General features: G+C 42.6%; 1 protein-coding gene across 20 annotated transcripts in view; it reads right to left on the bottom strand.

The window, feature by feature from the left end:
* Window positions 1-511: 511 nt before the first annotated feature.
* The window catches only part of ARPP21 (cAMP regulated phosphoprotein 21), a gene marked incomplete at both ends in the record, with an annotated part of 117,030 nt that continues 103,234 nt past the window's right edge, over window positions 512-14,307 (bottom strand). For all 20 annotated transcript variants that reach the window (XM_079713117.1, XM_079713116.1, XM_079713121.1 and 17 more), the window contains 2 exons: window positions 512-769; window positions 1,925-2,073. In XM_079713117.1, the coding sequence (XP_079569243.1) occupies window positions 512-769; window positions 1,925-2,073 (407 nt within the window). The remainder of the gene's footprint in view (window positions 770-1,924; window positions 2,074-14,307) is intronic.

A 14,307-nucleotide genomic window follows, 5' to 3' on the forward strand; every position in this document is an offset into this window, starting at 1 on the left:
TAGTTTTATTTTGATTAAACACTACAATACAGTATATATCCATTAAAAAAAGAAAACTCTATTATAGTGTATATAAATTATTCCTTCCATTCATCAATTCTTTTCCATTACAGCTTTGGTACAATGTGATTTCAGTATATAATTTTTAAATACTTTTAGCATCACAAAGTCAACACAAAGTACAAAACTAATAATCCAAATTAGGGATATTATCATCTACACAGTGGTATTCAGTGGTAGGAGAAAATCTTACCTTGATGAATTCATGTCACTAGCTAAGCTAGAAAGGCATACCTAGCAGACATGACGGAAATATGCACCATTAACGAGCTAATGTGTGGATTAGTCTTTGTTTTTTTTTGTTTGTTTGTTTTGTTTTTTACAGAATACCAGCAGCAGTCATTTGGGTGTTGAGTGAATACTTAAGTCCTCAGTGAGTTTTCGCACCTTGCTCCTCCTCCCTTAAAAGGCCATGAGTAGTATCTGAAGACATGTACCGTGGCCAGAGTGCTCAGAACTTGACCTGCCACCCAGCATTGCTCATACTGGCACAGTTGGTCCTGCAGCTGGCTGACATCACGGGGACAGTGCTGGAGGGACAGTGAGGGCCCATCATCCTAAGGTTGTTCTGAGGGGTCGGCGGTGTGACGTTACAGTACACAGGCATTCCAGTGGCTGGGAGGGACCCTTGGCCTGCCTGGTTAGGTAGCATGATTGGCTGTTGGTATGACTGCTGGGGCAGTCCTTGAGAACCCTGGGTCATTGGCACCTGTAGGAAGACACAAGACAGAAGCCTATATGAAGAGAGTATTTTGGGGTGTCCCATGAGCTACAGTGGTGTCATCAAAAACAGTCATGCTTTTAGGTTGGAATCCCAGCTCTCCCTTTTATCAGCTGTTTCACATTGGGCAAGTCACTTAACCTCTCTGATTCTCTGAGTCCATCTGCATAATGTAACCTCCTTCAAAGTGCCCCTGAAAGGACTGAAGGGGTGTACAGCTCTCGGGACACATCTGGCTAGAAGTACATGCTCAGAAGATGTTAGTTCTGAGCCTCCTTCCTTCCTCTCTCCTGGCCTTCCGGGGACTGCCATCTGGACCTCCCACTCTGGATTACTCTCCGTTTTGAAAAGCCACGCTCCCATTCCGGTTTTACGCCAAGTGGTCTGGAGCCATCGATAGTAAAAGGGGATTCGGTCCCAGGAACACCAGCTCACTCTCAACCTGCAGCTTTAGAGAACATCTCCTATCCAGTTGGAGGTAGAAACTGATGCAGTTTGAACAAGGATTGTCAGGGCAGGAGGACCGAGGATAAGTTCTCCAGGGCCAGAAGTACCTGGTGCAGCTAAATTTAATGATTAAAGTATTTCGCCAACTCTTCACTACCCCCTGCCAGGGTATTTCAGGATATACATTACAGAAGGGGGCATGACACTTTTTAAATACCCAGTGTGGGTTTAGTCTGGAAAATGCAGCTGTCAGGTCCAATAAATGCCCTTTAAATGAATCTTGAGATGCCACTTAAAAATCCCTTATAAGATAAATTTGTGGTGAAATGAAGTTTCTTTGGGTGTGACCAAAAACAAATGAAAATTTGCTGTGAAGACTTTCTCCCAGTAAGTACAATTTCAACAGAATGCCCGAAGGTCTTCATGAATAGAACTTTAAAGGATTTTCTTCCATGAATAGAAAGTCTATATGGAAGCACACTTAGCAGGGCATTCAAAAGCCACAGTAGTTACAGAAGTATACAGTTCCCATTTTCTGCTTGTCTATTATAATCTTGACTCAAAATCAGCCGTCAGCACTGGCTGGGCCTAGCACCTACCACCCAGCCAACCAGCCGATGTGGGGACGTACCCACAGCCTGTACTTAGGCAAGTTCTGCTTTATAAAACACAATTTTCCAAGTTACTGATATGCACCTGATAATTAGACACGGTTGGGTAGGAGAGCATCACGCTTTGCACTGGAGTTCCCTGGTGGCTGCTCATCATGCCCTGACTCTGAGGCGGCTGCTGCACCCCCATGAGGCCTTGGAACCCCTGTTGACCAGACAAGAGCGGCTGGTAACCTGTGAAGAAAGAACACCTTTTGAACTGGCTGTACCAAGAAGAACAATGATGATATTGTACGGGATGAGAGCGCTTCTTCACCAGGCAACCTGCAGACCTTTCAATCGCTGTATCAGGAGTGTGTATTTCCTAATAATGCATGTTTTGTTTCTTGGGGTGGACAAGGGTATGACTCCAAAAAATTCACTGATACTTCCATCCATAAGAGTGGTCCAATCAGCAGGTTGTGACAGTGGTAAATTCTTCATGGTGCAAAGACGGGAACCTGTATTGACATCGGTTGACTGCTGTAAATGAAACCTTTCAGATTCATCTTTTGCTTTGGTTTCAATGATATTTGGAGAAGTCACACATTATCAAGTTTTTTCCGAATTAATTTGATTCATTCTCTTACCCTCTCGCTTTTCTGCATCACCTCACTTCACACAGAGGTCACCAAACAGCCTGTTAACTTAGGATGCATTCTGTTTTCCATACCCTAGTGAACAGAATGACTCCCTACTCTACATAATTCAGCGTTCATTGACTTAGACAAAAGGCAACAACAGCAGGTGTGTCATGCTTTTATTCTGTGCCACCGCTAGCTCCCAAGGAAACGTTCTGGCAAAACACTCCCATGAGGGATCATGTACATATCATAGATAATGCAGAGTACAACATGTAAAGAAGGTATGTGTTTATGACCTTCTGGATGGGTCAGTTGGTAGGTTTTCTTTTCCTTCTTTTTTAAGTGGACCAGGATTTATTCTAATTATCTTAATCCCTACTACAAGATGTGGTTTAAAATGCATTCTTAAAAGAAGGCTGTGAATTGTTCTTACAAATATTGGGAAGAAAGTTGTGATGTAGGTGAAGATGACATAGTGATAGAGAAATAAAACAGATTTACTTCATGCTGTAAAATAAGGTCCTTCCAGAGCTCATACTATTAACTGTACCGAGTGCCTGGAAATCAGTGGAACTGCTGTCTTAATACAATTCCCTGTGAGAAAGTCTTTACAATCCTAGATTTTCTTAACGCAGACACTAAGTTTTACAACCAGGTTTAAAAAATTGAAACAAAGGGTAAAAGATTCCTAATCAAACCACATTGTTTATAAATAGACCTTGTTTTGAGTACATGTGAGAGTTTTAACTGAGAAAGGGTAAAATTACATAAAGACTATAATGTAATTTAAAATTTTTTTAAGGGAATTCCTTTATTTATTTGTTTGTTTATTTATTTATTTATTTATTTATTTATTTATGGCTGTGTTGGGTCTTCGTTTCTGTGCAAGGGCTTTCTCTAGTTGTGGCAAGTGGGGACCACTCTTCATCACGGTGTGCGGGCCTCTCACTATCGCGGCCTCTCTTGTGGAGCACAGGCTCCAGACGTGCAGGCTTAGTAGTTGTGGCTCACGGGCCTAGCTGCTCCGCGGCATGTGGGATCTTCCCAGACCAGGGATCGAACCTGTGTCCCCTGCATCGGCAGGCAGATTCTCAACCACTGCACCACCAGGGAAGCCCTATAATGTAAGTTTAAACAGACAGTACTTCGCTGTCCTTTGCTCTGCAAAAATGTGTTTTCACTCATCTTAGAAATACTGTGGAAACGTGTCTTGCAAATAGTCACTGAGTTACAGATAAACTCTATTCATCTAAGGGATGGAAATAAGGTGTGGTCAGTTTGGAACACCCGAGAGAGCAAACCTGGGGATGAGCTGAGTTGGGAGGCCTGGACTGTGCCTGCATCGATTGGTAAGTGGAGCAGGTGTGTAATCTGGAAAGTCATCCTTTGACCTCCTTTATGTGTCCCATGTTTTTCATGTTCACATTACTCTCCCTACTCCACTGTCATAGTGGTTTTCCTTACTAGGTTATTCTACATTCTTGCAAAGACACCACATATTAAGAATGTAATTAAGCGTCCTGACCACCTTTCCTCCAGTTACATTGTGTCGGTGATAACACAGTCAAAGCCTCCCTTACATATGCTTTGCGGGTCTTAACTGATACCAGTAACCTCAGCTCAGAGGGTTTATACAATATGGCAAAGTGTTTGCAGTTTATACAGTATGGAAAAATCATCAGACTGGGGAACAAGAAATGTGACTTAAGGCCATGTCATGGCCCTTACTACCTCCCAGAATGCCTCATATGCAGGGAGAAATTAAACATTAATTGTAAAAAACTGTTTTCTATGATTTCCCATTGTCTAGATCTTCCACTCTTATTCATATACCCGTTGGCCCTAAAATAATTCTGTTGCTGTTTTACTATTATTATGACATTACTCCTAGCCACGTCAAATTCACTGTCACGTGAATTGTTGTATATGTTAAAAAAATAACTTGGCATGACTATAGAAAATTCATGACCACAGCCTTCCTTACCATTTCCTAGTTCTATAACAAAGAGCAGGCAATGTGAACACACTTTCAAGTCCGTGTAATGGTGCCTTATTTCTGGCTGAAGATACAAAGAGCAGGCAGTATGAACACACTTCCAAGTCCGTGTAATGGTGCCTTATTTCTGGCTGAAGATTCAAAGTACAGGTTGAAAATGAGAGAAATGTCTTCTAAAAGTCTGACTTATATTTGGTCTTCTGGTGAAAGCCCAGTTGGCCTCAATGGTCCTGTTGCAGAATACACACGGCTTTTTTGTAAACAAAAAGAGGAGAGGGAAGGAGGGGAGAGGGGACAGCTGGAGAGGCCCAGTGGCCTTGCATCTAAAGATGATGTATTTGCTTATTGAATCGTTCCATCCTTTCACCGAGTCATCTTCAAAATGACTCTGTTTCACAGAGTCTGTTCAAAAAGAAATTGAGGTGGCCTATGAAAGATTCATTTATTACATCAGCTCTATAAACCAAAATTGGGGTGAAAGGAAAAATAAGTCTGATGATAACAGAGCTGTTAAGACATACAGAAAACAGAATGTCTTGGTAGAAAGGGGAAGCAACTGTCAAATAATATTCAAGGAGAGAAAAAGAGTGAGGTTGGGTGGCCTCGTCCCAGTAAAGGTGCACGGCCCGGGAGGGTGTGATTCATCTTTGCTGAGCACACAGATGCAGGGACACTGCGATGTCGCCCTCCCCAAGCCCCCTCTGCCTGATGATTTGTGAACTTTAATATTCAGTCATGCATAGCAATGGGCTACCAGCTGTGCACTGGGATTCCCACGGTAAACACACTTAAGGCAAATAAAGATTTATGTGGGGAGCGAATCATGCCATACAATTTCCAAATGAAAACTTAAGTGTAAGGAAAGCCCCATTTATATTCATGAACCCCATTCATTTCTCAATTCGCTCTCCAGGCAAGAAATTTACACCTGGAATGGTTTAATTGGAGGGCTCCATTTCTTTACATGATGCTACAGAAGGTAGGCCGCAGAATGGTCCTTGAGACAGGAGGCTATTTGGAATGTGAATCTGAGCTCCGGTCCAGGAATAGACAAATAGAAATGTGATAGCAGTGACCTAAGCACGAACTAACAGGGTCTACCGGGGACACAGCTCGCCTGAAGGCAGAGGTGGCGGCGCTGGCTGGTGGCAACCTGCTTATCTTGTCTATTCAAATGAGAAATGTGTTCCAGTTTGTCAATTCTTAGCTGTGAGATGATCAGTTTTTCATATTTATTGAGGATTAGTAGATAGAATGCATCTGACAAAACAGAAATAGCAAAAGTAACTGCCCTGTAGGCTTGCTATGGTGATCATAAAGACATGAGCTATTTTTATTATTCCTTTTTCAGTTGAGATTAATTCAATTTTCAAGTCACATGCATCATTTATTTTCTGAAGGTAAAAAGGTTAGGAAAGGACACATGCCTCCTGGCAAATAAATGAGTGCCCTCCACGAAGACGGAGGAGTTATAACATTTAAGATGTCTGGAGCTTACAAATCTGAAAATTTAATATTGTGTTGACTAAAATACAGCAGTTATTGAATACTATTTGTAGTCAGAGGATAATTCATTAATATTCTGTCAAGGAAACATTTCGCTGGATGTAGCATATTTATGAAAAATCAGAATGTTAATTGGGATTACAATTTAGGAATTATAAATTGCATGATTGTGATGGACATTCTTTTAACTCTTATTGGAATACACTGTTACAGAGCCGACATTTTGGAAATGAATGAATGACAAAGTCGTAACCTGTATTTTCAGGGTTTTGATTCCCTGGCTGTTGTTGGTTATAAAGGTTGACGATGAGGAAGGGTGTAGTTAAGAGGGCAAATATCTACAGAGCAAAGTAATTGAGAAGCTAGACAGTTCTCATCACCTCCCCAAACCCATCCAAGCAGTGTAATTTTCCTCTTGATTTATTAAGTATTCTTAATATGGTAGAATGCCTTTTCAAATGATTAAAGTTAATAATCTGCTTAATAGAAAATATGACTTATCTTGGATGAACCAACATACACACATTTCTCCAGGTTTCTAAGGAACCCACTAGCTGATTCTGAATTCAAATTCTGTTCTTTGTACATGGTATTGAGATGGAATTACAGTAGTTTAGTTGTGGCACGGCTGGTGAAGACTATGAAAAAGAAAAAAAATGCTTATCCAGGGCTGGCTTGTCCCTTTGCCAAATTTTTATAGGTCATGCATTGCACACACCACTGCCTAATATCTGCCTGGTTCGGTTTCTTGGTTTCCTATCAATTCCTCTACACTTTCATCTTCTTTAAAGATTTTCCATTTTAAAGGAGCTAACAAGCTATATTTGTTGATCACTTACTCCGACCCAAGCAGTAAATTAAGCACTTTCACTTTATTGTCACAAGAATCCTGGGAGGCAGTCAGTGTTATTAAACTCCTTTTGCAAAAGAGACAACTGTGACTTAGATGTAGACATTGTCAGGGTCAGACAGCTAGTAGGAGGGAAAGCTAGAATTTAAGTTGTGGTTTTCTCACTTGGGCATCCCTGCTTTTACTCCCTAAATTGTAGTACTATTTATTATACATTCTTGCAACTTTCAGAGCTTAACATAAATCCCCTTAGCATGGCAGGTACTCAATGGCTATTCATTGCATTAATTGTTTTCTCAATAGTTAATTAAGTAAAGAGGACAAGAGTTATAATCCATAGTCTGTTGAACAAGATCTTGCTGATATCAAAGGAAAAAAATCAAAGGTAAAGCATAATTGCCCGGCAAAATCAACTCAGGCCACATAATAACGTTTTAAAGGTTTGTTACTCAGATACTGGGACACTAGACAGGCAGCCAGGTTGGAGTAGGGTCCAATGGATTCTAGTCCCTTCATTTACTTAATGAGTTTCTAATCAGTGGAAACTACAGTTTTCAATTACTAAGACCGTTTCAAATAACGCCTCTCCTCACAATCTTTGAAGACTCTGTATATTTACTCTGGATTGTTTTCTCAAAATATAAGGTAAAAATAACTTTTTTGCACATTAAGTGTAACATCAGTTCTGTTATTTGACTGCACCAGGCAACTTGCTGGCCCTAGGAAAGTCACTTGACCTTTGGAAACAAAAATAGTATCTGTAGTATTTAAAAGATAAAAGTGGGTAAGAGAAAGAAGATACACAGAAACTCTGCGAAACAGCCTAGGATGTCAGAGAAATCAAAATCCCCCAGGCCACTTAGAGGCGGCTGTACTTTCGGAGTCTATAGACTGCTCTCGTCAAGTGTTCTAAGTCTATGAATACTATGGATTTGTTCCCCAGTTTTACTTCGTTATGAAGGCACTGTCTTTTAAGACAAGGGTCCTTTCTGGCTTCATCTACCTACAGCACCTTGGTGCTCAAGGTAGGCTTGAGTAGGGGGAACAGATGTATCCTATGGTATCATGATATCGCTATGGTTTCCTGAAAGAGGAACTACCACCTTATGCTTCAGAAAGTGGATTTGGGGTACTGATAGCCCCTCGCCCACCTCAGGCAGAGTGGAAGATGCCCTCGACAGTTCCACTGACGTTGAGGCCTCCCAGAACCAGGGGGTCCTCTGGGACTAAGGAGGCATCTGATTTCACTGGCCTTTACAGACACTGTCCCACTCTTACTCCTAGGTGCTGACTCCCTGGTGTGACAGTGTAGGTGAAGCGGGGGGTCAACTTTGAAAAGCAAGGTGTGTATCTTTTTTTTTTTTTTTGGCGGTACGCGGGCCTCTCACTGCTGTGGCCTCTCCCGTTGCAGAGCACAGGCTCCGGACGCGCAGGCTCAGCGGCCATGGCTCACGGGCCCAGCCGCTCCGCTGCATGTGGGATCCTCCCGGACCGGGGCACTAACCCGTTTCCCCTGCATCGGCAGGCGGACTCTCAACCACTGCGCCACCAGGGAAGCCCAAGGTGTGTATCTTTTGAAGCATTTTGCCTCTATGTCAACCTCCCAAATTATGTGGAAACCCCATGTAGGACTTTTAAAACAAGAAAGCCGTACAGACTGCATCCAAAGACACTTTTCTTCAAACGTGTCCCAAAATTAAGATATAGGATAAAAATATCTAGCCTGGACATCACAATAAGATACTGTTTTCTTCTTAATATATGAAGTAAAATAGCATAAAGAAGTCAAAAAGAGGAGTATAAAAAATTGCTTTATTTTTGGGCTCTTGAAGCCCACTATGACTTCTTTCATCTTTGTGTGTCTGCCTTCATCTTATGTACTGGCAGTCTCTGCATCCATCCCCTTTCTCTTCCTCACCATTTATTATTAGTGGTTTCATTCCTTAAAAACAAGATGCAGAATGAGCCATGGGGAGGCTGCATGGGAACAGAGGGAAGCCCAGTCCATCCTAATGAACTTGAGGAAAGCTGTCACAGGCCGTAAGTGGAACTACGCTTCCTGAAGCAGTAGTTTTTCTTCCGACTTGCTCTTTTGCTCATTAGCTTTCCTGCTGCACAGAGTGTAATTCTTAAAAGCCTCTTTACTGTCCCCCTTGAACGTCCACGCGTGGGTCATTTTCTAATGGCCGTACACATCAGATGAACCATCCTATTACTGCAAGCTCAGGGCCTCTTCACTGTAATTAGACCATCCAGATCCATGTTATCACAACTACAAAGTTGGTTTTCTTTCTCTCTTTCTTTTTTTTGTTAAATCAGGGCAAACACCAGAGACATTGTTAAGTGACTACAGGAATGGCTCATGCATGGAATTTCAATGAATGCCTCTGAGGGAAGCCGGCAGTGAATTCCATTTAAAAAGGACGAGGCTGTCATATTATTGAAGTAATTCTCTGAACTTTCCTGGCCCTGAGTGCTGTGCTGACAGCCAGAGAGCTTCCACAGCCCAGAGGGAGAAAACCTGCATGAGCCTCACAAACATTTTACTTTCTTAATGAGGCCATGTGGCTTAGAAGATAATGCGGCATTCTTGCGTTTCTGCACATCTACCAGTGTTAATTACGGATGTGCTCACACCAGGCTGGGTGACAGTGAATTGTTGCTGAGGCAACTTGGAGGAGTTTTTTCCCCAGACTAAGCTCGGGGCAAAGTCAAGACAAAGATGGGTCTAATCATTCCCCACAGTAGCATTCCCTCTGGTGGATATTTTCACTGACGAATTGCTTTTGATCAGCTGGCCAGAACAGGACAATCGTGAGGTCAAAAGTCATGGGGTTGGGCTTCCCTGGTGGCGCAGTGGTTGAGAGTCCGCCTGCTGATGCGGGGGACACGGGTTCGCGCCCCGGTCTGGGAAGATCCTACATGCCGCGTAGCGGCTAGGCCCGTGGGCCATGGCCACTGAGCCTGCTCGTCCTGAGCCTGTGCTCTGCAACGGGAGAGGCCACAACAGTGAGAGGCCCGCGTACCACACACACACACACACAAAAAAGTCATGGGGTCAATACCATTGTGATCATATTACTGTCACTGTCACATAGCTACAGGCTGTAACCTAGCCCTGGCCAACTATTTTTTTTTAAGATTTTTTTTGATGTGAACCATTTTTAAAGTCTTTATTGAATTTGTTACAATATTGCTTCTGTTTTTTGTTTTGGTTTTTTGTCCAGGAGGCATGTGGGATCTTAGCTCCCCAACCAGGGATCGAACCTGCACCCCCTGCATTGGAAGGCGAAGTCCCAACCACTGGACCATCAGGGAAGTCCCTGGCTAAACTATTTTGAAAGTAAGTTCTATGTTCATAGATTCAATCTGTAGAAACCCACATCAAAACAGAAAAAAAACATAAAAAACCAAAAACCACTTACTTTAGAGTCAATCAAAAGTGCTCTGTTTATATAGGAAAGTGTTATATGTTATTTTTCCCAATAGTCAAAGATAACTATCTTCTTTTCTTCAATTCCAGACTGGCAGGGTTCTTAACTAAACTTTATTCTAGTGGTAGATTTAACAATAACATTGTTCCACTGGTAGAGTCTGCTGGGAGGCAAAAGCAATAATCTAGGGCAGAGACAGTAGAGACAGGAGCTCAGGCAGAGATGGTAGGATAACAGAGAAGGGACACACTGGGGAAATACTTAGCATGTGAACTGCCAGACTCTGGCATCTAGGAGTTTTAGTGGCATCACATGTTGGATGAGTTTGTACCATAGTCATGAATGTCAGTTGTCCATGTGTCCACTAGAACACGAACTCTCTGATAAACAAAAGCCCTGATTTGTAGTGCTTGCTGATTTCCCTGGTGTAACTATTCCCACTGTGGCCAATTTCAAGCTATAAAGGGCTTAACAATCAGCTGGCAAAATTCCTGATGTTTTGAATGTTGCTCGTGTGGGCCAGAACAAGAGAGCTCTGGTACACCACTGACCTGAATTCAATGTCAAGCAATCCAATTTTCAGTTCATTTAAATTTTGTTCCTTTTATCCTTCCTTCTTCAAACCTTTTGACTATTTGTTCTTTGACATTTCTTGTAAGAATGACTGTAAAAGCCATTCATACGATTTTATGAACATGGAGAAGACAGGCACAGACACTGGACTACACATTAGGATGTACACTGGATGTACACTGGACTGTACATTGGACATACACTGGAATGTACCCTGGATGGTACACGACGTACCCTGGGTGTACACTGGGCTGTACAATGGATGGTACACTGGACATACACTGGACTGTACACCAGATGTGCACAGATGTGCCCTTGGACTGCACACCAGATGTGCACAGATGTGCACTGGACTGTACACCAGATTGCACTTGGGCTGTACACCAGATGTCCCCTTGGACTGCACACGAGATGTACACTGTACACGTGATATGCACTGGACTGTACACTATACACTGGACTATACCCTGGACTGTACCCTGGACTGTACACTATATACTGGAATGTACCCTGGACTGTACACTACTGTACACTGAGATGTACACTGGACTGTGAAGAAACTGAAGCACCAGCATGATGTTTTCTGGTACATTGTGGACACACATCCTTTGAACACATATATATGCAAAATGCCAAGCTCTAATTGATTTCAGGATTTAGTTTCTTCTGATTTTTCCTTGAAGTCCAGTAGACACATCATTCCATTTTCAATCTCAAGATGCCAAAAAAGTTTAAATGTCAACTTGCTTACATTTTATTACAACCAAAGAGTGAGTGATTCTAAATTATATAATGTATAGCTCAAAAACAAAAACAAAAAACCCACAACTGAACTTGGTATAAATGTACATATTCTACCCATAACTAATGTTTTCCAAGGAGAAAATATGGGGATAAACATTTGTAAAGTTCTCATCATAGGGTTCAGGGGACATAACTCCTGATTCCCTTGCTCGCTGTCTCTTTATCAGTTTTCCGACAGATGGCCCCAAAGTAAAGCTGCTGGGCACCAGATGATGTCACAACTCTAAACAACAATAAAGAGATACATTCTGTTCATCTACATAATCACCCCATGATTATCCTTGTTAACAGCAATAAGAACAATCTTTAATCTCACCATGGGGGGAACTGTTATTTAAAAGTGTTGCTTTTATCTGGGTTGAGACAACAATTAGAAATCTACAGGCTTGTCCACACAAATACAAATGTGCTTATCTTTTTAGCTGGAATCAGAGTATATGGTCCACACTTAAATCCTATTTCACAATAATTAAGAGTGAAAATAAAACTGAGGGACAAATGGTCTTCCACCCAAGGCCTGCAAGCGTAAAACTCACATTTCATCATGGTTAAATGCTTTATAAGCACCCAAATAGAGCATGAGCATTTTAAGATAGTCACAACCTTTGTTGCCTGCTGACTTCAATGTAATGAGATGATGCAAATACGCTGGGTCTAAGAGAACCAGCGAAGGCCTCAGGTTCTGTCCGTGGCAGGACACCAGGCTGTGCTGAGAGTGTGCGAAACGAGGGCCGTCCTTCCCAGCAAGGTGTGTATGCTGCCTTCTTGGAGCTTTGGATTCTCAAGGTTTGCCACTTAGTCCGGCCTCATCATCTTGTCTCCATGTTTGAGTGCCTGCTTCCCCACCCAGCTGGAACTCTTTTCCCTGCTCAATGGTTTTCAACATTTTCCTGTCTCTGAATAACTTGGTTAAAGTGACCAAGTTAAAACACACATATTGCTGGGCTCCAACCCCCAGAGGTTCTGATTCAGTAGGTTTGGGTGGGGCCTGAGAATGTGCCTTCCTGACAAGTGCCCATGGGATGCTGATGCCAGTGGTCTGGGGACCACCCTTTGGGAATCACTGCTGGACCTTGGGTCTCAATAAATACTTGAATTCCTTGAATTCCTATCGTTTAACCCGCTTACTTTTCCCTTCGTAGAGTGGGTGATGGAATCTGGCACATCACATCCTGTGGGGGGCCATCTCTCCTCTCTGATTTCATTTTCCTTATCTGTAAAATGGGGACCATCCTTTCTCAAGGGGTGTTAGGATGGTCCAAGATGCACCTCTTGTAAGACAAATCCCAGGGACCGAGCGCCTGGCAATGACCAAGGTATGTGACTGCCCTGCCCCTGCTCTTTGCACTTTCCACCTTGTATGAACTTGAATTAAATTTTATTACTGATTTAGGTCCTGCTTCCCAGGTAGATTATAATCCTCTAAAAGAGGACACGTATCTTATACATCTGGGCCTAGCCCCGTATTCTACATGCAGTGTCTCAAGAACATTTTATCAATGATGTTGATAAAAAACCGTCCTCATTGCATTCATCCTAAACGACTCTTACCATGCCACATTACAGAAAATAAGCCAACAAACAAAAACCTCAAGGAAAAGAATGAAGAAGCAAATGTACTCAGAAGAGAGAGCCCCCAGCCCTGCCCATGCGTGAGGCATGGCCAAAGGGAAACAATTTATCACCATCACAGTAGAATAAAGACGAAGACGACCTGTTGCCAAATGTTTTCTCTTAGCCCCTTTGCCTCTGGAAAAAAAGTTCCTTCCAGCAGCAAATCAAGAGGGTGCAGCACAGTTTTCCACTTCCACCTGATGCTACTGGGATAGGCATAGGGAGAGGTCCAAAAAGACAGGAGAAGATGCGGGAAGGAGCTGAAAAAGGGAGCGGGAGAGGGACGGAAAACCCATTGGAGACACTGTTTGGCCTTCTCAAACCTATCTGCTAGCACTTGGTGAGGCATCTAGGAAAACAAACCAGATTTCTGTAGCCTCGTGTCTTTGGGACATAACTGTGAGTTTGCTAACCCGTGGTTATGTTCCCTTGTGACTGTGTCTCGACCTTCATTTGGCCTAAAAAAAAGGCAAGCAAGAAACCTGGACCTCACCTACTTTCCCTCCTACAGCATACGGCTGGAACTCCTTGCTTTTCTAAATCTCTTCTTGGCGCCCCCGCAAGCCTGAAGTCCTTCAACCTGAGTGGGAACAATGGATCGGAGATCTCCTGGCCCAACAAGCTCTGGGTGATGAAGCTGGGGTTTAGACGGCTAAGAAGGCACAGGATCGCACACAGAATTTCTCATAAACTGGGGACTAAATCCCATTTTCCTGTTAGTCCCTTTGCTGGCATACATGCTATATACTGTTTCCTCCAAATAAGACAGACTGGACTACTAGGCATAGTTTTGTTTCCTAGGCACACATGCGTCGGCTCTGTTGCTGTTATCATGTTATTACTAAGAGTTTGGAGAATATAACTCGTGTATGTGAACTGGAGTTCACCAAGCTTGTTTCTAGGAGCTACCAACAGACTTTTCTAAGATAACCCACAGTAGGGCATTAGGGAAAAAGAAAAAAGTTTGGAGATTCAAGGAACATATCATGAGTTGCAAAAACCAGAATCAAACCATCTCTTTTGAAACTATCAGCCTGACTCTATCTCGATGTTTAGGTACAGATATTA

This window comes from Hyperoodon ampullatus (genome assembly GCF_949752795.1).
Source record: "Hyperoodon ampullatus genome assembly, chromosome: 10".
NCBI lineage: Eukaryota > Metazoa > Chordata > Mammalia > Artiodactyla > Ziphiidae > Hyperoodon > Hyperoodon ampullatus.